The 26856-nt window shown below is 49.2% G+C and overlaps 1 protein-coding gene across 1 annotated transcript; it reads left to right on the top strand.

Moving 5' to 3' along the window:
• Positions 1–970: 970 nt before the first annotated feature.
• LOC121272390 lies at positions 971–25593 on the top strand. Its single transcript, XM_041179060.1, has 6 exons — positions 971–1057; positions 2961–3326; positions 4153–4521; positions 12220–12336; positions 18445–18512; positions 24717–25593. The coding sequence occupies exons 1-6, from the start codon at positions 994–996 to the stop codon at positions 24873–24875; spliced, it is 1143 nt and encodes a 380-aa protein (XP_041034994.1). The 5' UTR covers positions 971–993; the 3' UTR covers positions 24876–25593.
• Positions 25594–26856: the final 1263 nt, after the last annotated feature.

Raw genomic sequence — 26856 nt, 5'->3', positions numbered from 1 at the left:
AGATCATTGATATATATCAGGAAAAACAGGGGTCCCAATACCGACCCCTGGGGAACTCCACTACAAACCTTCCTCCCCCAGTATCCTGGGGGAGACAGATAGGGTCCCTGGGGGAGGCAGATGACGTCCTGGGGGAGACAGACAGTGTCCTGGGGGAGACAGACGGGCTCCTGGGTAAGACAGACAGGATCCTGGGGGGTGACAGACAATGTGAACAGGGACAGATAGGGTCTTGACAGGGAGAGTCAAGTGGGCAGCTTGGGGGGTCATCTTGGATATTTAAGGTTAAGGAATGAGCAGAAGACAAGGATTAGAATCATAGCATCATCATAACACAGCAGGAGGCCATTCAGCCCATTAAGCCTATGCTGGCCCTCTGTACAGCAACCCAGTCAGACCCATTCCCCCCCACCCCCCGCTCTATCCCCATATCCCTGTGAGTTTATTTCCCTCAATCGTCCAACCAATTTCCTTTTGAAATCATTCACCGTCTCCGTTTCCACCCCCCTTGTGGGCAGCGAGTTCCAGCTCCTTACCCACGTGCTGTGTAAAAAAAGCTCTTCCTCCCATCCCTTACCCAAACCCTCAAATGTGCATCTCCTGGTCCTTGTCCTATCAGCGACTGGGACCAGCTTTTCTTCATCTCAGCCTGTTGTAACCTTGTACACCCTCTATCAGATGCCCCATCAACATCCTTTTGGCCCAGTAGGACAGCCCTGGTTGCTGCAATCTAACACTGCAACTCAAATCCCTCAGCCATGATCCTATTAAACAGCAGAGCAGGCTTGAACAGCCACACAGCCTGCTCCTGCTCCTATTTCTCGTGCACTTGGGTTATAAGAACACCAAGCTGTCTGCCACTAAGGGCCGGATGTTTGTGGTGAGTGTTTTAAGGAAGTCCACATATGGCATCACAGCTGTGAGTTAGGCACTGTGGTCAGCCATATAAAAGTGCCGCACCCAATCGGAAGGGGCACAACTCAACCCCGCATCATGACTCCGACACCCCTCACTCCTCTCCGTGCCTGGACGCACTGCATCTCTCTGCTTTGTGCTGGTAAGACGCTTTTTTTGAAATCCTCCATTTACTCTGCCCAGCTTGCAACACCATTTAGAGATTCAGGAAGGGTTCACGCCAGTTTCCTGTTGGACAAAAAGAAAAAGTGTCCAGTGGTGGTCAGAAGCTGGTGGGAGTGAGAAGGAGAGAGAAGGCAGCGAGAAAGAGAGAGAGAGAGAGAGCGGGGGGGGGCAAAGAGAGGGATGGGGGAGAGGGAAGGGAGAGTCAGAGAAAGAGAGAGAGAGAGAAAAGAGGGAGAGAGAGAGAGAAAGAAGGGAGAGAGTGAAAAATGATGTAGAGAGGAAGGAGAGAGATAGAGTGAAGAAAGACAAAGAGGCTTAAAGAGAGAGAAAATGAGGGAAAGCAGAAAGGGAGGAGCGAGGAAGAGAGAAAGGAGAAAGGAAGAAGAGGAAGACAGAGGATGAGGGAGACGGAGTAGAAAGAGAGAAGAGAGCGAAGGGAGAGAGAGCAAGAAAGAGAGAAGAGAGAGAAAGAGAGTGTGAGAGAAAGTCAGAGAAAAGAAAGAAAAAGAGAAAGATAGAGAAGGCAGACAGAGAAACAGAGAGAGTGAGACAAACAGGAAAGGGGACCAAAATATAAAAGAGTGAGAGACACACACAAGAGAAAAAGAACATTCCCTCAATGACAGGACAGAACACAACTTGATATCTTTATGGCCATTACTGAGTTGCTTGGTAGAATAGAGCAAGGATCTCATTTGGATGGACAGGGGCTGCTTTGAGGAGGGTGCAGAGAGCTACCTACAGGGGAAATGGGCTTAACCTGACTGGCAGTCTAGATTGGTTGCCTCCAATTCTTAAAATAATTGTTGTGATGAAAGCAAGTGAGCCTTTGGTTCAGTGGTGATGTCTCCGTCTCTGAGCTGGAAGGGGAAAGGTTTGAATCTTATCCCATAGGTCCCGGCTGGTGAAAACAGGAATAAAGTCTCTGAATGTGGACATTCAATGGATGTGGGGCTAAGGGGTAGTTTGTAAGCAGCTCAAGTCTCTCATTGTGAGGTTTGGGTTGGGACTGCCATAAGGTCAAATTAACTATTTGGCACATTGGTGCTTCCACCTGATGCTAAAGTTAGCTGTTTAAAACATTCAGTCTTGCTACAGTTTGCATGCCTGGTACTTTTGCTTCTGTATATACTTGACATGCAAATAAATTTGATTTGTTATTTTAACCTGTCAGCTTCTGCTTTATTCAAAACTCTCCTTCACCCAAAAACAACACTGCCGGTGGGATCTACCGGTCCCACCCACCAGCGGGATTGAGGGGTGCCACCGAGGTCACTGGACTTTGACTTGCTTTGGCGGGGCCAGAGAATCCCGGCCCTTATATTTATATAGCGCCTTTAACAGAATAAAATGGCCCAAGAGCTTCACAGGAGTATTATAAAACAAAATATGATCCCAAGCCACATAAGGAGATAAGGGCTGATAACCAAAAGAAGGGGTAGATTTTAAGGAGCATCTTAAAGTGGGGGGGGGCTCAAGACTTGTTGGAGCAAATCGTTGTACCGAAGGAGGCTCACTGGAATGTGATCAGAGGTTGCATTTAAATCTTGAAAGACCTTTAAGAGCACTGAGGGCAATGTATCATTCCTGTGTTGCCCCTATCTCACCACCCCCCTCGCCCCCCAAAAAAAATCCTGTCCTGGGTGAGATTGGGTTATGTGTTACTGATTAGACATAATCTGGAGTCTGCACATCTCAGTATCACACAAGGCAGTATCATTGGCTTACCACTTCAATTATGATTCAGTATTTGACCAGTCTGTGGTAATAATATCCCCAAGGGCTGTTAACAGTCCCTATCTCCAGATCACCATTCCCAGTTGTTAGTTAAATAACTTCCTCTCCAGGCTTTATAATGAACCTTGTGTCCTTTCACCCAGTGCACGGCCTGATGCAGAATGTCTCCCAGGTCCCTTCCTCTCTCAGGGTCACGGAAGGAGAGGTCATCAGTCTGACCTGCACCTTACAGGCAGCAACCAAAGACATAAAGGAACTCAGCTTCATCTGGAACTTCGGGAATACTGAGGAGACCTGTCCTTTAGTAGCTAAAGATTCTGATTCGTCACGTTGTGACATTCCTGATCCAAGAGTCTCCATCACGGCTCACTTACCAACTAAATCCTCAGTCTTAACCATCACCCAAGCAACTCGAAACCATAGTGGCACCTATGGGTGTCAGGTCAAGATTTTCAAACCTCTCCCAATCATGAGCTTTAATGGAAATGGATCAGTTGTACGGGTAGAAGGTAAGTACTGTTTAAGATATAATTCCATCCTTTATATTACCTTCCAATTGTATGGGTATATTTTTTTCTCTATTAAACTGCATTGGCCCCACCTCTGCCCGTTTTGCCCCATGCCAGTTTATGCCCACTGGCGGTCGCTTCCTGATAGTTTGCAACCTTCATATACAACCCAACTACTGCCAGATTTCAGATGGTGCTGGGGAAGGGGGGAGGCTGGTGTTTGAATGGGGGGGGGAGATGGTTTAGGGAGAGCTGTCCCACCCACTCCCCAGCTACCTGAACCACTCCTGACAATAGGGAAAGAGGAAGTGCCCTCAATGACAGGGTAGGGTGCAGTTTCACAATGTATTTACAACATGGAATCAGGCCATTCAGCCCAACTGGTCCATGCTATGGTTTGTGCCCCAATACAGTCCCCTTGCCATCCAACTCCATCTCACTATATCCTTCTATTCCTTTCTCCCTCATCTTTTTAGCTTCCCCTTAAGTGTATCTATACTAATCATCTCAAGCACTCCCTGTGGGAGCGAGATCCACATTCTCACCACTCCCTGGGTAGAGAAGGTGCTCCTGAATTCCCAATTTGACTCATTAGCCATTATCCTAAGTGTGTGACCCTGACCTCTGGTATCCACTACAAGTGGAAACTATGTCTGACCTAACAAAAACCTTTCTTAAAGACCTCTATCAGATCAACACTCAGCCACCTACAGGACATTTGTGTGCAACTTGCGAGTTAACCTTCGATGGTGTTTGAATATTCACTCTTACTGTGGCTGTGACTACCTCCACTCCAGTTCCTAAGCCCTGTATCCTTTTTCTCCAGCGTCCAGAAAGATGGAAAGCAACGTTTCCCAGTCCCCCTCTTCTCTCTTGTTAACAGAAGGAAACGTCATCACTCTGAACTGTACTTTATGGACCGCAGATATACTCCCAGAAGAGCTCAACTTCACCTGGACCAGTCAGAGTACTCAGGTATCCTGCCACGTAGAGGCCAATGTTTCTGTATCATCGCAGTGTGATAGCCCTGACCCAAGAGTCACTGTCACAGCTCATTTACCAAGTGGATCCTCGGTCCTCAGAATCAACCAATCAACTCTGAAGAATAACGGAACCTATAGGTGTCAGGTTGCGATCCTCAAACCCCTCCCAGTCAGGATACTGTATGGCAATGGGTCTGTTGTAATGGTGCGGGGTAAGAACTCTTTAAAGTACATCTCCATTCTTGATTTTACTTTCCAAAATGGATTACCACATTTTTTTTTCTCTCTGTGCTAAACTGCTTCTGCCTCCTTTCTGCCCATGTGCTGCACACTTGCCTATCCGTGGGCTCCTTCTGATAGTTGACGTGTTAGACTTTCCACCCGGCTGACTGCCTGTTTCCAGACGCTGCGGGTGGGGTCGGAGTCAAGGCGTTGAGCTGGTGGGGGTGGGGGCCGTTGGGGGAGGGAGATAATTTAGGGAGCTGTCCCACCCACTTCCAGCCAACTGCCCCACCTCTGGAAGGAGAGAAACAGAAAATTCCCTTCATGGCGGAACAGAGTACAGTTCGATACCTTTGTGGTCATCTTGGAGTCGCTCGATAGGATAGGCCAGAGGCTTCCTTTTGGGTGGGTAGGGGGTTAACTTGGAGATGGGTCAGGTAGAAATCGGCAAAAGGAGCGGATTTGACGTGACTGGCAGTCTAGTCTGATTGTTTCCAGCTCTTCAGTGGCATGAACACTTTTTAAGTGTTTGATGGTGAGTGTACATTTGGCTCACAAGTGACGTTCCTGCCCCTGAGTCAGGAAGCGAGGGATTTGAGACCTAGTCCGGGACGGTGAAGACTAGAATAGAGTCCCTGGAAGCTGGTTTTATACCCAGTGGGGTATCTGAGCCCGGGCAGGTTGAGCTCAGAGGCAGCATTTCAGTTTCCATGTCAAAAGGGTTCAGCGTGGGGAATACCCATTGAAGGGCAGGAGGGCTGAAGTACAGCCTCTGAATACCAGCTTGATACTGACGGGAGGAAGTGGCATTGCACCCAGTGAGTGTGGAGCCAATGGTAGCTCATCCTCCTAAAGGGTAATTGGGGATCATCAGCGCTGGATCCAAGAGAAGTGAGTCTGAAACCAAACTGGTGAGGAAGACCATGAGTGGCCATCACAGCAACTCTTCCCTTCTAAAGAACTCAAGAATCTTACATGTGAGGTTTAGTGTCCCTCTTCACTGTTTGAATATTCGCCCGTTCTGTTAATCCACTGACCACTCCCTGAGCCCTGTAACCCTTCCCTCCAGCATACAGAGAGATGCAAGGCAATGCCTCCAAGATCCCCCCTTCCCTCTCGGTAAGAGAAGGGGAAGCCACCACCTTGAACTGTGCCTTATGGACCGCAGCTATACTCCCAAAAGAGCTCAAATTCACCTGGACCGGGCAGAACACTGAGGTGTCCTGCCGTGTAGAGGCCAAGGTTTCTCAGTCATCGCAGTGTGATAGTCCTGACCCGAGAATCACCATCACAACTCATTTCCCAAATAAATCCTCAATCTTAAGGATCACTCAATCAATTGTGAGGGACAATATTATCTACAGGTGTCACATTGTGACCCTCAAACCCCTCCCCATCAGGGTACTGAATGGCAAGGGTTCTGTCATGAGGGTACAGGGTAGGTATTGTTAAAGGTATATTTCAATCATTACCTTTCTTGCCAAATGCCACATTTTTCTATATTAAACTGCATCTGCCACTTGGCTGCCCATTTCTGCCTCATCTGTTTACTTCTTCCTTCACTTCCTCCGACAGCTTGCAAGCTGTCATTTCTGCCCATCTAATGTCCAATTTCAGGTGTTGGGAGGGAGGGGTGCAGAGGGGGTTGTTGGGGAAGGGACAAGAGTTTGGAAGCTGTCCTACTCACTCCGCAGCATCTGCACTACAGGTGGGACGTCCAGATGGGTGTGAAAAATACGTCTGCCCATGTTTCTGCCTATATCAATGCTTCAACCTCCAACAAGTGTTTCCTCCACTCTCTGGGGAAGAACATTATTCAACCTTTCACCTCACATGCATCTGATGTGTCTTTGTGGGTCACACTGCTAGACTTGCCTCCAAGTTGTGAAGCTTTGGGTTCAAGTCCCACTCCAGGATTTGAGCATTAAAGCCAATGCTGAAACCGTGGTGCAGTACTGAGGGAATGCTGCACTGTCAGTGATGCGTACATTAAATTGTGATGGCAAATGCTGAGTTGTTCAAATCCCAGAGGGAAAATTGAAACCACTATTGCAAATAATTTTGCAATTTGTACGTTTTGAGATGGGGGCTTTGAATTCAGTAGTAATAAGGCTACCAAATCTTATAGGTTTTTACAAAAGTAGATTAACCATTTATTAACAAGAAAAATGACTTTTTAGCACATCCATATGTCTACAAATTACTGCTATAATAACTTATAAATCCACTAATTAATATAACTCCCAGTTCCACTTTTGTTAAGGCAACAGAAAGGCACACTGATTTTATAAGACACAGGCAAGGTGACATATAATACCCTGAACCAGTCGAATTCAAAGACATTTTTCTTAACTTCAGTTCTTGGTAAACAGCATTTTGAGGCGTAGATGCTGAAGGCTTTCCATACTTGTTAGATCTTAAAATGCCTACCCTTACACACACCCTTTGCTCCTTTATACACATTTTTCCCTTTGAATGCAAATTCCCATTGTTTCACTATGTCTTTGGACTTTACCTTTCTGATAATAAAAACCTCTCATAGTACCACGTTTCACCAGTAAACTTTGGGAAAAATAAACACACTGTTTCTAAACTGCACCTAGCTAGGTAACACATTTCATTCCCTCTTTTGAAAACAATCTAGTCTTGTTTATTTAAAAATGCAAGTGTTCCCTTGACACCTTTGTTTGCGTATTTAACATTTCAAACCCAGCTCACCTTCTACTACATCAAAGCCTTCAGACCAGCTGCCTTTAATCCAATTAAGTCCCACACACACACACACACACACACACACACACACACACACACACACACTCATACATTCAGATGCTGTCAGACCTGCTGAGTTTTTCCAGCTATTTGTTTCAGATTTCCAGCATCTGCAGTATTTTGCTCTTATCTTAGTGTTTAATTGACTGCCACTTCTCTTCAAGGAATGTCTACCTTGAAGAAGTACTGCACTTCTCTCCGACAGGATTTCCGCTTGTACCCCCTTAAACAGCTTATACTTCACCTCATTTCTATTTCTCCTTAGTTTTGATGAAGAGTCATACGGACTCGAAACGCTAACTGTGTTCCTCTCCACAGATGCTGTCAGACCTACTGAGTTTTTCCAGCTATTTTTTGCTTTTGTTGTAGGCACAAGATACCTCTATTTTACAATAAATTCCAATAACCTTATTATATCTTCCTGACAAAACTAAGGCCCCATCTGCCCTCTCAGGTGAATGGGAAAGAGCCCAGTACACTGTTTCAAAGAGGAGTTCAGCACACTGTTCTGGGCCAATATTTATCCCTCAACCAATATCACAAAAGCAGATGATCTGGTCATTATCACATTGCTGTTTGTGGGAGCTTGCTGTGAGTAAATTGGCTGCACTGTTTCCTAAATTGCAGCAGTGACTACACTTAAAGTGCTTAATTGGCTGTAAAGCACTTTGGGACAGCCTGAGGTTGTGACAGGCGCTATATAAATGCAAGTTTTTTCCTTTCTTAGTTTCTGGAAATCTATGGAGATTCCACCCACCATGTCACCCCATCACGCCTCCTAGTTGACTGTACCGTATGAGTGTAGGCCCTTCTCTGTAATCGTTCATTTCATTTGCAAAAAAGGTCTCTTATAATTTCCCTATTCACCGAATCACAGAATCACAAGATCACACAGTGCAGAAGAGGCCCTTTGGCCCATCGAGTCTGTGCTGTCACATGAGAAACACCTGCCCTACCTACCTAATCCCATTTACTAGCACTTGGCCCATAGCCTTAAATGTGCTCATCCAGGTACTTTGTAAAGGATGTGAGTCAACCCGCCTCCACCACCCTCCCAGAAAGTACATTCCAGACCGTCACCACCCTCTGGGTAAAAAAAGTTTTGCCTCACATCCCCCCTAAACCTCCTGCCCCTCACCTTGAACTTATGTCCCCTCGTGACTGACCCATCAACTAAGGGGAACAGCTGCTCCCTATCCACCCTGTCCATGCCCCTCATAATCTTGTACACCTCGATCAGGTCACCCCTCAGTCTTCTCTGCTCCAACAAAAACAACCCAAGTCTATCCAACCTCTCTTCATAACTTAAATGTTTCATCCCAGGCAACATCCTGGTGAATCTCCTCTGCACCCGCTCCAGTGCAATCACATCCTTCCTATAATGTGGCGACAAGAGCTGCACACAGTACTCCAGCTGTGGCCTCACCAAGGTTCTATACAACTCCAACATGACCTCCCTACTTTTGTAATCAATGCCTCGATTGATAAAGGCAAGTGTCCCATATGCCTTTTTCACCACCTCACTAACATGCCCCTCCACCTTCAGAGAACTATGGACACACATGCCAAGGTCCCTTTGTTCCTCAGAACTTCCTAGTGACATGCTATTCATTGAATACTTCCTTGTCAAATTGCTCCTTCCAAAGTGTATCACCTCACACTTTTCAGGGTTAAATTCCATCTGCCACTTATCTGCCCATTTGACCATCCCGTCTATATCTTCCTATAGCCCAAGACACTCAACCTCACTGTTAACCACCCGGCCAATCTTTGTATCATCCGCAAACTTACTAATGCTCCCCCCCAGATAATCATCTATGTTGTTTATATAAATGACAAATAATAGGAGACCCAGCACAGATCCCTGTGGTACGCCACTGGACACTGGCTTCCAGTCACTAAAGCATTCTTCAGTCAACATCCTCTGTCTCCTACAACTAAGACAATTTTGAATCCACCTTATCAAATTTGCCTGTATCCCATGTGCATTTGCCTTCTTTATAAGTCTCCCATGTGGGACCTTGTCAAAGGCTTTGCTGAATCCATATAAACTACATCAACTACACTACCCTCATCTACACACCTGGTCATCTCCTCAAAAAATTCAATCAAATTTGTTAGGCATGACCTCCCTCTGACAAAGTCATGCTGACTATCCCTGATTAAACCTTGCCTCTCCAAGTGGAGATAGATTCTCTCCTTCAGAACTTTCTCCAATAGTTTCCCTACCACTGACGTGAGACTCACTGGCCTGTAGTTCCCTGGGTTATCTCTACAACCCTTCTTAAATAGCGGAACCACATTAGCTGTTCTCCAGTCCTCTGGCACCTCCCTCATGGCCAGAGAGGAATTAAAAATTTGGGTCAGAGCCCCTGTGATCTCCTCCCTTGCCTCCCTCAGCAGTTTGGGACACCAATCATCCAAACCTGGAGATTTGTCCACTTTTAAGCCTGCCAACACCTCCAATACCTTGTCACTCCCTATATCAATTTGCTCAAGAACTTCACAGTCTCTCCCCGAGTTCAATATCTTCATCTTCATTCTCTTGGGTGAAGATGGATGTGAATTGCTGACTTAGAGTTGTACAGTTAATAATTGTCTGATAAATTCCTTTCCTTTGAGTTTATAGGTGTAAAATTTCCTCACTTTTTTGTTCTTTCATGGGGTGTAGGTATCACTGATAAGGCCAGCATTGCCCATCCCTAATTGCCCTTGAACGTATTGGTTTTCTAGGCCATTCCAGAGGGGCGGTTAAGAGTCAACCACATTGCTGTGGGCCTGGAGTCACATGTAGGCCAGACCAGGTAAGGAGGGCAGATTTCCTTCCCTAAAGGGGGCATTAGTGAAACCAGATGGGATTTTACAACAACCACTGATAGTTTCATGGTCACCATTACTGAGTCTAGCTTTCAATTCTAGGTTTTATTAATTGAATTTAAATTCCACTGGCTACTGTGGTGGGGGCGGGATTTGAACCCAGGTTCTCAGAGCATTAGCTTGGTGCCTGCTAAGTTACTAGCCCAGTAACATTACCACGACACCCCCATCGCCCCAGCACCACTTCACATAACTCGTCAATAATCTGGGTCACAATCGATCTGAGATTTACAATGTGATCAATGCCAAGAGGGGAGACCTATCAGGGAAGACTGGACAGGCTGGGACCTTTTCCCTAGAAAAGAACGTTCTCCTGAATTCCCTGCTGAATGGAAGAAATAGGAGCAGGAGGAGGCCATTCAGCCCCTCAAGCCTGCTCCCCCCATTCAATAAGATCATCGCTGACCTCCAACCACCTCACCCCACTACCAACCGCCCTTGACCCCCTTGTAGATCAAAGGTCTGTCTCACTTCAGTCTTGGAGATATTCAATGGCCCAGCCTCCATTGCTCACTGAGGAAGTGAATTCCACTATAGAGACCCTCTGAGACAAGAGATTCCCCCCTCGTCTCCGTCTTAAATGGGGGGGGGCCCTTATTTTGAAACCATGCCCCCCAGTTCCAGATTCCACCCCCCCCCCCAACAACAAGGGGAAACACCCTCTCAGCATCTACCCTGTCAAGGCCCCTCGGAATCTGATAGGCCTCAATAAGACCACCTCCCATTCCTCTAAACTCCAATGAGTACAGGCACCACCTACTCGACCGTTCCGCATAAGACAATCCTCTTCATCCCAGGAATCAGCCAGGTGAACCTTCTCTGAACCTTCCAGTGCAATGCTGGGTTTATTAGCGAGAGTCTTACATTTATGGTCCTAGTTTGGGTTTCCCACAGAAGTGGAAACATCTTCTCTGCGTCTACGCTTATCATGAGCTTAAAAGACCTAGTTTAGAAAAGTGGTCCATATTAACAGGGTTAAGTTGAAGGAAAGAGCGGGAAAATGTGGATTTTGGGGGTTAGGATGGTGGGGTGGGGTGGTGGGGGGGTTTGGTGAGAGTTGGTCTTCAAGAGGCAGACAAGCCAATGAACAACGTGATAAAGGAAACCCTCAGCCGTGTCTTCGAACTTCAAACTCCTGTTCGGACAAAGGGTCACGGTGGGGTCAAACTAGAAGTAGGTTGAGCCCAGGGTTGGTATCCCACAGGCCTTGGTCCATTGTTGGAAGGGAATACTTGCTAGGACAATGAAGGAAAAACCTAAGAGCTACTTAAGAGACAGTTAGACTCAACGTTGGGGATCCTTTTGTTGCAGGAGCTAAAATGGCCAAACAACCTCTCAGCTTGGCCAAGTTTTGTGAGACACCAGCTCTGGTTTTTATCCTAGGTCCCTTTGTCCGGTTGCCATGGTTTAGTTGAGTGGGTCTCATGCAGAATCAGCAATTGGCTACATTACAGAAGGAGGCCATTCAGCCTATCCCATCCTTGCCAGCTCTCTGTCAGTAGAATGCTGGTAGCTGCCTTAGACATCGTCCTTAGTGCCCCTGAAGCGAGAGGAAGCAAAGTTAACCCCTGACCCCCAATCACTAACCTGAGTGCTTGGCTGTCACCAGGGGGTTGGCAGGGGGAGCGGGGGGGTGGTTGGAAGCGGGGTGCAGGGCATGGTCAGCAGAGGAGGGGTCAAATATTCAGGGTGGTTGGGCGAAGGAAAGGGGCGGTAAGCCAGTCTGGACTTAAACTAGATAGAAAACAAAAATGAGCCTCTGGAAACCACTATGAGCATGGAATTGAGACTGGAGGGGAGAAGGGGTAGGGGAGGGTATAGCGCCAACCTGGACAAAGCAGACACTTCCAGGAATTCCAAGTGAGTCTCTATCTCCTCACCTTCATTCCCAAGGCCCATGGATGTCCAGGTGGGTCTGTATTACCTTCTGACAATCCCCTGTGATGGGGCCTGTGATTAGTGTTTACCATCTCTGCCTGGAAGTGACTGGGTCCAACAACCAATTGGACAAAGTGAAGATAACATGATTCCTCTTTCAGGGATGGTGAACCCATCTTCTCTGGACTGGCTTATGCCCTTGGCCGCAGTTTCCGCCCTCCTGTTAGTCTTTCTATGTGCGTTTTTGATCTACATCCTGGTGAGGAAAAATAACAAAGGTAAATCACAGCTCACTTTTCTTCTTACATTGAGATTATTTCACATCGGTTTTTCTTTAAAAAATTTTCTGTGTTCCTTAAAGGTCCCAGACAGAGATGCTGGGAGTAAATCACACTCTCAAGTCAAGCACCCAGAGTCTGCCAGGTCAATACCAAGATGGGTTAAAGAGGGAGTAAAACACATTGTCCCCATCAAACACTCCCAGGACAGGTACAGCAAGGCATTAGATACAGAGTAAAGCTCCCTCTACACTGTCTCCATCAAACACTCCCAGGACAGGTACAGCACGGGGTTAGATACAGAGTAAAGCACCCTCTACACTGTCCCCATCAAACACTCCCAGGGCAGGTCCAAATGTGGACAACAAAGCTAAGCTCAAGAGGTGAAGTGAAAGATACCACCCTTGACATCAAGGCCACATTTGACCGAGTGTGGCATCAAGGAGCCCTAGCAATACTGAGTCAATGGGAATCAGGGGAAACTCTCGGCTGGTTGGAGTCATACCCAGCACAAAGGAAGATGGTTGTGGTTGTTGGAGGTCGATCATTCCTGTTCCAGGACATCACTGCTGGAGTTCCTCAAGGTAGTGTCATCGGCCCAACCATCTTCAGCTGCTTCATCAATGACCTTCCTTCCATCATAAGGTCAGAAGTGGGGATGGTGGCTGATAATTGCAGAATGTTCGGCACGATTCACGACTCCAGATATTGAATCAGTCCCTGTCCAAATGCAGCAAGGCCAGGACAATATCCAGGCTTGGAATGACAAGTGGCAAGTAACATTCGTGCCACACAAGTGTCAGGCAATGAACATCTCTAACAAGAGAGAATGTAACTATCAACCCTTGGCATTCAATGATATCAACATTGCTGAATCCCCCACTATCAACATCCTGGACGTTACCATTGACCAGAAATTGAATTGGACGAGCCATATAAGCACTGTGTCTAGAAGAGCAGGTCAGAGATTGGTAATTCTGTGGAGAGCAACTCACCTCCTGACTCCCCAAAGCCTGTCCACCATCTACAAGGCACAAATCAGGAGTGTGATGGAATACTCCCCACTTGCCTGGATGAGTGTGGCTCTCACAACACTTAAGGCATCACCCAGGACAAAGCAGCCCACTTAATTGGCACCCCATCCAAAAACATTCACTCCCTCCACCACTGACTCACAGTAGCAGCAATGTGTACAATCTACAAGATGCATTACAGGAATTCACCCAGGCTCCTTAGACAACACCTTCCAAACCCACGATCTCAACCACCTAGAAGGACAAGGGCAACAGATACATGGGAACACCACCACCTGGAAGTTCCCCTCCAAGTAACTCACCATCCTGACTAGGAAATATGTCGATGTTCCTTCACTGTGGCTGGATCAAAATCATGGAACTCCCACTCTAACAGCACGGTGGGTGTACCTACACCACATGGACTATAGTGGTTGAAGAAGGCAGCTCTCCACCACCTTTTCAAGTTCACTTATTACCCATCCCAATTAGGGATGGGCAATATATGCTGGCCTGGCCAATGATGCCCACATTCCATGAATTAATAAAAAAAAATGTATATCATCGGATTAGATACAGAGTAAATCTCCCTCTACACTGTCCCCATCAAACACTCCCAGGACAGGTACAGCACAGGGTTAGATACAGAGTAAAGCTCCCTCTACACTGTCCCCATCAAACACTCCCAGGACAGGTACAGCACGGGGTTAGATACAGAGTAAAGCACCCTCTACACTGTCCCCATCAAACACTCCCAGGACAGGTACAGCACGGGGTTAGATACAGAGTAAAGCTTCCTCTACACTGTCCCCATCAAACACTCCCAGGACAGGTACAGCACGGGGTTAGATACAGAGTAAATCTCCCTCTACACTGTCCCCATCAAACACTCCCAGGACAGGTACAGCACGGGGTTAGATACAGAGTAAAGCTCCCTCTACACTGTCCCCATCAAACACTCCAAGGACAGACAATTGTGGAACAGAAGATTGCATGCTATATTAAAGCACATGGGGCACTGCAGGATAGTAAATTGTTGGGTGGAGTCGATGATATGCGAGAGTTGGCATGGGCTGTGGTGGGGAGGTGGGGGGGAGAGATTAAATGAGTGGGCCCTGCCAGTTCCAGTGCCAATGGGCAACGGAGGGAATAGTTTTGGTGTGCCAATTCCCTCTCAGTATGCTTTTGAGGCCAAGGTGATAGGCAGTTCAATAACTCAGGGTCTGAAATATTGTCTGCTGCTCACGTGCATGTGCACTCAACACTGTTACTGGTGAACCAATTTCTTCTCCATTCTTGTTAACTGGTCGCTTCCTGGTTACTAAGAGCTGGAAGTTGTCAGATTATTGTAAGTTCATGTTTTCAGTGTAAAATATGCATTGGGATGTCCTCAAGTCATGAACGGTGCTTTAGAAAGATGGGTCTTTCTTCTTTGATTTATCTACTAATCAACACAGTTATCATACATCATGCGCTGACCCGGCCTCTCTGTCCAGTACCTGCTTTAGACCATAGCACTTGCCCCACTCTCAGAGAGCTGACAACACCTCTGACTGTGCAGCACCCCCTCAGTCCTGCACTGGGGTGGTGTCAGCCTCGAATTTTGTCGCTAATTCCGCGATGCAGGACTCGAAACACAGACCTTCTGGTCTCAGGGGCAAAAGTGTTACTGAATGAGATCGGGGTAACCCTAGATGGATGGCTAGATAGAACGAGTGGGAGAGAGAGAGAGAGAGAGAGATAACTTTCACACCCTTAATCTTCATTTCGCAATTTTTCATGCGTAACTATGGCGATCTCGTGGCTCAGTGTACCTGCCTCCCGAGCCTGAAGGTCTGGGTTCGAGTCCCACCCCAGGGCTTGATGACCAAGGGAAGGTGATAAAAACAAAAAAACTGCGGATGCTGGAAATCCAAAACAAAAACAGAATTACCTGGAAAAACTCAGCAGGTCTGGCAGCATCGGCGGAGAAGAAAAGAGTTGACGTTTCGAGTCCTCATGACCCTTCGACAGAACTGCAGGAGCCTCCACCATTGCTATCCATAGCTCCAGACCACAGCACGCATGTAAAAGTGCATGTTGCCACATCAACTCGGACACCCTGACTGAACTGTGACCCGCACTAGCTAAATTGGGACAGAAAGCTGCTTTTATTGCACCTCCTCCTCCACATCCTGTTTTTGTCTTTGAGTTGGTCGAGGATCGCTCACCAGTCAACAAGAGCTAGTGACCCGATGAACATTTCAATGTCACCCTCTCCGCTCTACCTTTTCTGCCCCTTTCGTTCGCCCCACCGCCATCCCAGCCGGGCACCTTTCATCGGCAAAGCCTTCAGGGTCGAGTTCCGGAAGAGCTATTCGACCTGGGGAGCCGGATCCTGTTCTCGCTCCAGTTTGTGCGCGGTATGAAGGTCCAGGCTGCCTGCTTCCCCACCCCCCCCCCCCCCCCACTGTCTGCTGAGATCTTCCCGTCTTCACATTGAGGCACTGAGCTAGCGTTGACGCATTCTACAAAGGGACCAGAATCATCGACAACACTCCTGACGGTCCCAACCCAAGCAACTGAAGCAGAAGAGACCGCTTAGTCATTCTCATACCCAGAGCGACTGGCTTCCCAGCCCTTGTACGTGCCATGCACGTTATGCAGTGTCAGGTGGTGAGTGAAGAACGGTACTGGGTCAAGCTTTGCCAATGCTCACCATACCTGGTGCATTGGGTAATGGGGACCCTGAAACTGGTGGCAGGCTGGGAGGTGGGGGGGAGGGCATGTGGAAAAATAAAGGGTGGGGGGTGCAGGAGTTGCTTTGGGACATCTCCCTGAAGGAGTCCCACCTCCAGGGAAGTTTGCCTGTGGCAAATCAGGGGGGCCAAAGAAGCCAGAGACCCCTTGACCAAAAGGTAAGGCCACGGGCAAGGACGGTCTCTCCCGGTGGATCTTTGGGAGAGGTCTGCCTGATTGGCCCCCTCTGATTAGGCCAGCAGCACCCAGAACCCACCACTTTTAAATAGACAGCATGCCTGGAGGTAACTGACAGAGGCTGGTTTACATCCAGGGAGTTGGGATAGAGTCAAATTAGAATTGAGGAAATCTCCAGGAACTCTAATAGCGCATTTTCAACTTAGCAAGTTTGTCAGTTACGGAGTTTACCTGAATTGTGCTGCCTCCATTTTCCTTTTAGCATGGTCACTGCGCTAAGAAACATGCTGCATCTACGCATGCTCGGTCTGTGTATTTTAAACACACTCTCGCTGAGCTTGTCATCTGTCCCAACACCGTCACTCCCTCCGCTCACCCTCTCTCTCTCTCGCCGCTTCCCTGTCACAGGGAGGGTTCTGGCGAGTGGAGTCGAGAGGTAGGGAAGGAGCGGGAAGGAGCGAGCAAGGCAGTGAGAGGGATAGGGCAAGAGAGGTGGCGAGCGGGTCAAGAGAGGCACAGGAGGCCATTCAAGTGGTGGGGGGGGTGGGAGTAAAAAGGAATGTAGTGGTTGTAGGGGACAGGATAGCGAGGGGGGATTGACACTGTTCTCTGCAGCAAAGAGCGAGAGTCCAGATGGCTGTGTTGCTTGCAGGGCATTTGGGAGTTCTCCCCTCCACCCCCCCACCCCACTGTTGTTCTGGGGCTAATGATGTAGTCGATGTGCTGGTGCTAATTTTCCAAAATTCACTGGGTTCTGGAAAGATTCCATCAGGCTGGAAGGTAGCGAATATAACCCCTCTATTCAAGAAGGGAACTAAAGACCAGTTAGCTTGGTGTCTGTTGTGGAGAAGATGTTCTTACTGAATGGCAGAGCAGGCTCGAGCGGCCAAATAGCCGACTTCTGCTCCTAGTTTGGATGTTTGTATGTTCGTATGGCTGTGTGGGTGTGAGTGTGTGTTTGCGTGTGTGTGAAAAGTGAGAGACTTGCGTTTTTGCAGCGCTTTTCATGACCACTGAACATCCCAAACTATTTTACAGCATGTTACGTACTTTGTGAAGTGTCAACACTGTTGTTATGTAGGAAATGTGGTAGCCAATTTTTACACAGCAAGATCCCACCATCAGCAAAATGGTAATGACCTCGTAATCGTTTCTCTTTATTATGTTGGTCCGGTGGGAGGGGGGTTGGGGGGGATATAGGCCGAGGATAACCCCCGGGTGTTCTTTGTCAAGATAGTGTCACGGGATCTTTTACATCCACCTGAGCAGGCAGGTGGGGGCCTCGGTTTAATGGCTCATTTGGACAACGGCACCTCTGACAGTGCCGCACTCCCCCTGTACCGCACTGGGAGAGTCAGCCTCGCTCTGTGTGCTCCGGACTCGGAGTGGGATTTGAATCCTGAATCTCGGTGATCGAAAGAGGGTTTTACCCACTGAGCCATGGTTGACGTAAGGAAGAGATGTGACAGAGCAGTGGTGGGGGGGATGGGCAGGAAAGGGGGAGGGTGGAGGAGAAGGAGGGGTGTGGCGGCGGTGGGGGGGGTGTGGAAGAGGGAGAGGGGATTTGAGTTAGTGCCCTCCCCCCCACCCCAGCGCTCGATTTAACTGCCCTCTCGCCAGCCTTCAACCAGAGGGAGGGTTAAAATGGCGAGGGTTGCCTCTGTGAATAATCAGAATGGAACCTCTCTCGACACCCAAACCATCTGCAACGTTAAAAGGATTGAGAGTTTCTCCAGGCTCCTTGATTAAAAACACAAAGCACTTCAGGCCTCACAGCTATTTATTGCTAAAGGTGATAAGTTCAAGTCTCCAGCGACTTCAGCATAAAATGTAAGGCAACCGGCGAGGGAGTGCTGCACTGCCAGAGGAGCTGTCTCTCAGCTGGGACTTCAAACCAGGCCTCTCGCGTGGATGTAAGACACCCCGCGGGGAATTTTAGAAGCAGGGCGTTTGGGAGTTCTCCCCTCCCCCCACCCCCCACCACCCCGCTGTTGTTCTGGGGCAACATTTACCCATTCTCTCATCCACAATGAAACAATAACGCAGGCCACAACCAGCTTTCCTGCTGCTGGGATCTTGCTGTGCGCATTCGGGTCTCTGGAGCCTGCACGGGTGGCGGCTCCTCCTGGGCTGCGTGCGTTCAACGCCCCGGCCTCACGTCCGTAATCTTTCCCGGCAGGTCAAGCTCGGGACAAGGCGCCCGGACAAGTCATCCGGAACCGGTGGTATCCTGTATCCGATGATCAGGTGGGTGTACCCCAGCCTCCTCCCCCCGCCTCCCCCACCTCCTCCCCAATGCCCCCACCTCCTCCTCCCCCACCCTGGAAAATATCTAGTCAACACGGGCACTGAGCCCCACAGAGCAGGAGGAGCTGAGGGACTCCAGTCGCCTGGAGGGACTGGAGAAGCCACTCTCCTTGGAGTGGAGGATGTTAAAGGGGGAGATTGAATCGAGGGGCTCGGAATCATGAGGGGCTTTTACAGAGTAAATGAGGCCAAACTGTTTCCAGGAGCGACTGGTGACCAGAGGGACACGGGTTGAAGAGAAATGGCCAAAGAGCCGGAGGAGGAGGTGGGCATGAGGAACAGTTACTTTTCAGGGGAGAGTTGTTGGGATCTGGAAGGCGCTGCCTGAAAGGGCGGTGGGAGCAGATTCAACAGGAACTTCCAGAAGGCGGGCATTGGATTAATGCTGGAGTAGGAAGAAATAATCGCACGACAGCGGGGAAACGATCGGGGCGCGAGCTGGATAGCTCTGTCAAAGGGCCGACACAAGCATGATGGGCTGAGTGGCCTCCTGCTGCCAGACCTGATTATTCTCTAGATGTGCGATTCAAGCTGTGCCCCGCAGCTCAGCAATGGGAAGAGGCCTGTCGCCGAGGCGAGGGAGGAGACTGAGGGAGGATGGGAAGGCCCGAGGAGGCTCAGCTGTGAGGCACGCTGCAGTTGAATAGCCTCGGCTCGCCACCCCCCCCCCCACCCCCCCACCCCTGAACAACAGTGAGGTGCGCGGGGAAGCCCCGTCTTCACCTAGTGAGTCGGTGCCTCGAAGCCTGGGCTGGTCCTGACGCTACCCACCATCACTCAGGCTGCGAACCAGTTCAGTGATGGGCGAGATTGGGGCTCGAGAGGTACCACAGCCCCGGCCCCTGCTGGTGCCAGAGCCCTTCCTTACAATCTCCAAGCTTCACTGGGCTGAGTTACTGCAGTTGCAACTGCAGGTTAGCAAAATCCGGAAAGGGGGGGTGTAGTTCAAGTTGCTCACCGTCGGGCACACACAGCCCTGTGACTAGAACCAAAGCAGAGAACTGCTCATCTGTGAATCCAGCACACAACGGTGGGTATCTCTTCATCTCAGAGATATCTGTACACTGACTGGTCTCTCTCAGTCCCCTCTCTCTCTCAGGGAGATATCTGTACACTGACTGGTGTCTCTCAGTCCCCTCTCTCAGGGAGATATCTGTACACTGACTGGTGCCTCTCAGTCCCTCTCTCTCTCAGGGAGATAACTGTACACTGACTGGTGTCTCTCAGTCCCCTCTCTCTCTCAGGGAGATATCTGTACACTGACTGGTGTCTCTCAGTCCCCTCTCTCTCTCAGGGAGATAACTGCACACTGACTGGTGTCTCTCAGTCCCCTCTCTCAGGGAGATATCTGTACACTGACTGGTGCCTCTCAGTCCCTCTCTCTCTCAGGGAGATAACTGTACACTGACTGGTGTCTCTCAGTCCCCTCTCTCTCTCAGGGAGATATCTGTACACTGACTGGTGTCTCTCAGTCCCCTCTCTCTCAGGGAGATATCTGGACACTGACTGGTGTCTCTCAGTCCCCCCTCTCTCTCAGGGAGATATCTGTACACTGACTGGTGTCTCTCAGTCCCTCTCTCTCTCAGGGAGATATCTGTACACTGAATGGGGACTCACAGTCCCCTCTCTCTTAGGGAGATATCTGGACACTGACTGGTGTCTCTCAGTCCCCCCTCTCTCTCAGGGAGATATCTGTACACTGACTGGTGTCTCTCAGTCCCTCTCTCTCTCAGGGAGATATCTGTACACTGACTGGTGTCTCCCAGTCCTCTCTCTCAGGGAGATATCTGGACACTGACTGGTGTCTCTCTGCCCCTCTCTCTCTCAGGGAGATATCTGTACACTGACTGGTGTATCTCAGTCCCCCGTCCTCTCTCTCAGGGAGATATCTGTACACTGTCTGGGGTCCCTCAGTCTCTCTCTCTCTCAGGGAGATATCTATACACTGACTGGTCTCTCTCAGTCCCCCTCTCTCTCAGGGAGATATCTGTACACTGACTGGTGTCTCTCAGTCCCCTCTCTCTCTCCGGGATATATCTGTACACTGACTGGTGTCTCTCAGTTTCTCTCTCTCATTCAAAGAGATATCTGTACACTGACTGGTGTCTCTCAGTCCCTCTCTCTCTAAGGGAGATATCTGTACACTGACTGGGGTCTCTCAGTCCCCTCTCTCTCTCAGGGAGATATCTGTACACTGACTGGTGTCTCTCAGTCCCCTCTCTCAGGGAGATATCTGTACACTGACTGGTGACTCTCAGTCCCTCTCTCTCTCAGGGAGATAACTGTACACTGACTGGTGTCTCTCAGTCCCCTCTCTCTCTCAGGGAGATATCTGTACACTGACTGGTGTCTCTCAGTCCCCTCTCTCTCTCAGGGAGATAACTGTACACTGACTGGTGTCTCTCAGTCCCCTATCTCAGGGAGATATCTGTACACTGACTGGTGCCTCTCAGTCCCTCTCTCTCTCAGGGAGATAACTGTACACTGACTGGTGCCTCTCAGTCCCTCTCTCTCTCAGGGAGATATCTGTACACTGACTGGTGTCTCTCAGTCCCCTCTCTCTCAGGGAGATATCTGGACACTGACTGGTGTCTCTCAGTCCCCCCTCTCTCTCAGGGAGATATCTGTACACTGACTGGTGTCTCTCAGTCCCTCTCTCTCTCAGGGAGATATCTGTACACTGAATGGGGTCTCACAGTCCCCTCTCTCTTAGGGAGATATCTGGACACTGACTGGTGTCTCTCAGTCCCCCCTCTCTCTCAGGGAGATATCTGTACACTGACTGGTGTCTCTCAGTCCCTCTCTCTCTCAGGGAGATATCTGTACACTGACTGGTGTCTCTCAGTCCCTCTCTCTCTCAGGGAGATATCTGTACACTGAATGGGGTCTCACAGTCCCCTCTCTCTTAGGGAGATATCTGGACACTGCCTGGTGTCTCTCAGTCCCCTCTCTCTTAGGGAGATATCTGGACACTGACTGGTGTCTCTCAGTCCCCCCTCTCTCTCAGGGAGATATCTGTACACTGACTGGTGTCTCTCAGTCCCTCTCTCTCTCAGGGAGATATCTGTACACTGACTGGTGTCTCCCAGTCCTCTCTTTCAGGGAGATATCTGGACACTGACTAGTGTCTCTCTGCCCCTCTCTCTCTCAGGGAGATATCTGTACACTGACTGGTGTCTCTCAGTCCCCCGTCCTCTCTCTCAGGGAGATATCTGTACACTGAATGGGGTCTCACAGTCCCCTCTCTCTTAGGGAGATATCTGGACACTGACTGGTGTCTCTCAGTCCCCCCTCTCTCTCAGGGAGATATCTGTACACTGACTGGTGTCTCTCAGTCCCTCTCTCTCTCAGGGAGATATCTGTACACTGACTGGTGTCTCCCAGTCCTCTCTTTCAGGGAGATATCTGGACACTGACTGGTGTCTCTCTGCCCCTCTCTCTCTCAGGGAGATATCTGTACACTGACTGGTGTATCTCAGTCCCCCGTCCTCTCTCTCAGGGAGATATCTGTACACTGTCTGGGGTCCCTCAGTCTCTCTCTCTCTCAGGGAGATATCTATACACTGACTGGTCTCTCTCAGTCCCCCTCTCTCTCAGGGAGATATCTGTACACTGACTGGTGTCTCTCAGTCCCCTCTCTCTCTCAGGGATATATCTGTACACTGACTGGTGTCTCTCAGTTTCTCTCTCTCATTCAAAGAGATATCTGTACACTGACTGGTGTCTCTCAGTCCCTCTCTCTCTAAGGGAGATATCTGTACACTGACTGGGGTCTCTCAGTTTCTCTCTCTCTCAGGGAGATATCTGTACACTGACTGCTGTCTCTCAGTCCCCTCTCTCTCAGGGAGATATCTGTACACTGACTGGTGTCTCTCAGTCCCCTCTCTCTCAGGGAGATATCTGTACACTGACTGGTGTCTCTCAGTCCCCTCTCTCTCTCAGGGAGATATCTGTACACTGACTGGGGTCTCTCAGTTTCTCTCTCTCTCAGGGAGATATCTGTACACTGACTGGGGTCTCTCAGTTTCTCTCTCTCATTCAAAGAGATATCTGTACACTGACTGGTGTCTCTCAGTCCCTCTCTCTCTCAGGGAGATATCTGTACACTGAATGGGGTCTCACAGTCCCCTCTCTCTTAGGGAGATATCTGTACACTGACTGGTGTCTCACAGTCCCCTCTCTCTTAGGGAGATATCTGTACACTGACTGGTGTCTCTCAGTCCCCTCTCTCTTAGGGAGATATCTGTACACTGACTGGTGTCTCTCAGTCCCCTCTCTCTCAGGGAGATATCTGTACACTGACTGGTGTCTCTCAGTTTCTCTCTCTCATTCAAAGAGATATCTGTACACTGACTGGTGTCTCTCAGTCCCTCTCTCTCTCAGGGAGATATCTGTACACTGAATGGGGTCTCACAGTCCCCTCTCTCTTAGGGAGATATCTGTACACTGACTGGTGTCTTACAGTCCCCTCTCTCTTAGGGAGATATCTGTACACTGACTGGTGTCTCTCAGTCCCCTCTCTCTCAGGGAGATATCTGTACACTGACTGGTGTCTCTCAGTCCCCTCTCTCTCAGGGAGATTTCTGCACACTGACTGGGGTCTCTCAGTTTCTCTCTCTCATTCAAAGAGATATCTGTACACTGACTGGTGTCTCTCAGTCCCTCTCTCTCTCAGGGAGATATCTGTACACTGACTGGGGTCTCTCAGTTTCTCTCTCTCTCAGGGAGATATCTGTACACTGACTGGGGTCTCTCAGTTTCTCTCTCTCTCAGGGAGATATCTGTACACTGACTGCTGTATCTCAGTCCCCTCTCTCTCAGGGAGATATCTGTACACTGAATGGGGTCTCACAGTCCCCTCTCTCTTAGGGAGATATCTGTACACTGACTGGTGTCTCTCAGTCCCCTCTCTCTCAGGGAGATATCTGTACACTGACTGGTGTCTCTCAGTCCCCTCTCTCTCTCAGGGAGATATCTGTACACCGACTGGGGTCTCTCAGTTTCTCTCTCTCTCAGGGAGACATCTGTACACTGACTGGTGTCTCTCAGTCCTCTCTCTCTCAGGGAGATATCTGTACACTGACTGGGGTCTCTCAGTTTCTCTCTCTCATTCAAAGAGATATCTGTACACTGACTGGTGTCTCTCAGTCCCTCTCTCTCTCAGGGAGATATCTGTACACTGAATGGGGTCTCACAGTCCCCTCTCTCTTAGGGAGATATCTGTACACTGACTGGTGTCTCTCAGTCCCCTCTCTCTCTCAGGGAGATATCTGTACACTGACTGGGGTCTCTCAGTTTCTCTCTCTCTTAGGGAGATATCTGTACACTGACTGGTGTCTCTCAGTCCCCTCTCTCTCAGGGAGATATCTGTACACTGACTGGTGTCTCTCAGTCCCTCTCTCTCTCAGGGAGATATCTGTACACTGACTGGTGTCTCTCAGTCCCCTCTCTCTCAGGGAGATATCTGTACACTGACTGGTGTCTCTCAGTCCCCTCTCTCTCTCAGGGAGATATCTGTACACTGACTGGGGTCTCTCAGTTTCTCTCTCTCTCAGGGAGACATCTGTACACTGACTGGTGTCTCTCAGTCCCCTCTATCTCAGGGAGATATCTGTACACTGACTGGGGTCTCTCAGTTTCTCTCTCTCTCAGGGAGATATCTGTACACTTTCTGGGGTCCCTCAGTCCCCTCTCTCTCTGAGGGAGATATCTGTACACTGTCTGGGGTCCCTCAGTCTCTCTCTCTCTCAGGGAGATATCTGTCACTCAGTTCCCACTCTCTCAAGGAGACAACTGCGCACGGATTGGTGTTTCTCAGTCTTTGCTCTCTCAGGGAGACATCTGTATACTAACTGGTGCCTGAGATTATATCTCAGATTTATGCAGAGATGGCAGTAGTTTCTATGTGTAACAGGTTTTATTAACAGTGCTTTGAAATGTCTGCTCCATGCTTCTAGCTCAAGCTTCCAGCTCTTTCTACAGTTTGTTTGATTTTCTCTGAGTCCATACCCTGACTTAACCAACCGAGCACAGTGAGCACCAGTAGTAAACAGTCTCACATAATCGAGCACAAAACAATCGATCACCACAGTGTATTTCTGTCCACAGAGCTGCTGTATTTATATTATCTTTTCCCTTGTTCAGGACTCATCAGGAGTGGTGTATTCAATGGTGCAAGACCCTACTTCAGGTCTCCACCAGCAACAGAGTGAGGAGGCAGCTTACGCTGAAATCAGCCTGCCTGAGCTGGACCGCCCCCCACGTGAATGGGTGAAGACGGAGTACGCCATGGTTCATCGATAATCGGAGCAGGAACACAGGTCAGCACCAGGGTCCCAGCTTCTGAGAGTCCAGGGAGAATCCACACTCCGATTGAGCTGGGTTATGCCGGCCCTCTGTGGTCGAAGGACAGAGCTTGAAAAGGGAAGGCCTGATCACATTGGGAAGCAACAGGAAATACTTGCATTGATATAGCGCCTTTTATAACCTCAGGATGTCCCCTGGCTATTCGCAACCAAGGAATTACCTTTTTTTTTTCTGAAGCGTGGCCACTGTTGTAATGTACGAAACACGGCAGCCACATTGCGCACAGCAAGATCCCACAAACAGCAACATGATAAATGGCCCAGAACATCCGTTTGTGCGATGTTGATTGTAGCATAAATATTGGCCCCCCCCTCCCCAAACCCCAACCCGCTCTCCTTCGAAATGGTGGCCGTGGGATCTTTTACACCCACCCGAGGGGGCAGACTTCTGAGGAGTGGAGGGGAGGACGATGCTGTCACCTTGGGAAGGAAGAGGACCCCACGCAATTCTCAACCTGACATGCCGCTCCAGTCATCACTCTGATCATCACTCTGCACGCTGACCCTCAGAGCTAGGGGAACACAGCTGGTCACCATGGAGGCTACCCCCTATTTTGGCCCTGGGGTGTGGGGGTTGTGGGGGAAGAGAAGGGCCGGTAGCCAAAGGGGGGAGAAAATTCTCAATGTAATTGAAATAAATTTGGCACTGGCACTAAGTTTCCTTGTTTCTTGCTCCTGTTTAGTGGGTTGATCTGTCTCTCCTTTTAATATTGTGTTCCTCCTGCAGTCGATAATTGATCAGGAAGATACCTTAACTATTATCTGGGCATTTCAGGAAAGGGTCTAAGACTACAACTCATACCCAGATCTCGGGCTGCTCCAAGGCTCAGAGCTCAGGACTGACAAAGGCCCAGAATTCAGGCTGCATCGAGGCTCAGAGCTCAGGAACGACAAAGGCCTAGAATTCAGGCTCAATGGAGGCTCGGAACTCAGGCTGCACCAAGATCCAGAGCTCAGGCTCGACAAAAGCCAAAATCTGAGGCTCAAGGCCCAGAGTTCAGGCTCCACCAAGGCTCAGAACTCAGACTGCAAGGCCCAGAGCTCAGGCCACACCAAGGCCCAGAACTCAAGGCTCAACAAACGCCCAGAACTGAGGCTCAACAAAGTCCCAAAACTCAGGCTGCAAGGTGCTGAGTTCAGGCTGCGCCAAGGCCCAGGTCTCAGGCTCAAGGCCCAGAGCTTAAGCCGCACAAAGGGCTATAGCTTAAGTTACAAAAATGCCTAAAACTCAGGTTAAACAAAAGACCAGCAAGCATGAAGCTTATGAGACCAAATTTGTTCACCAATGAAAGATGACCGTGCCTTCACTGCTGTGTCGATTTTCTGTCTCCCAGTGTTGTTGAGGAGGTGGAGGAGCAGGGAAGCACACTGTTCCTGTTCCTTTGTCCCTCACCAACCTAGTCGTCTGTTCTGATACTGTGGTACTGTGGTGTAGGCTTCACCAGGATGCACAGAAACAGGAGGTCCCAGGTTAGATCGCTTCCTTCCTGAAGCCACATCCATTAGGTATCAGGTTTGGAGTGTAAAGAGGGGGAGGATACTGGGAGCTAAATAAATGCACCAACCTCCATTTCCCATTTTACTTGACTATTCCAATGCTCTCCCATCTTCTGCAAGTGCTCACCTAAAACTCCTCGGCCTGTGTCCTAACTTGCACCAATCAGCCATCACCCCTGTGCTTGGCTCCCAGTCCAATTGAGCTTTGACTTTAGAATCCTCAACTTCAAATCTCCCCCCCATAGCCTCAACCCTCCCCCTCCAACATCCCCACAAGCCTCCAAGATCCTTCAATTTTTTTTTTTTATATACTTGCTTTTCACTGGCTAGGCCAGCATTTATTGCCCATCCCTAATTGCCCCTGTTCAAGTGTCAACCACATTGCATATGGGGTCTGGAATCACGTGTAGGACAGCAGGTTT

The sequence above is a fragment of the Carcharodon carcharias genome, chromosome 33 (genome assembly GCF_017639515.1).
Source record: "Carcharodon carcharias isolate sCarCar2 chromosome 33, sCarCar2.pri, whole genome shotgun sequence".
Taxonomy (NCBI): domain Eukaryota; kingdom Metazoa; phylum Chordata; class Chondrichthyes; order Lamniformes; family Lamnidae; genus Carcharodon; species Carcharodon carcharias.
This window is presented reverse-complemented; position numbering and strand designations above follow the sequence as displayed.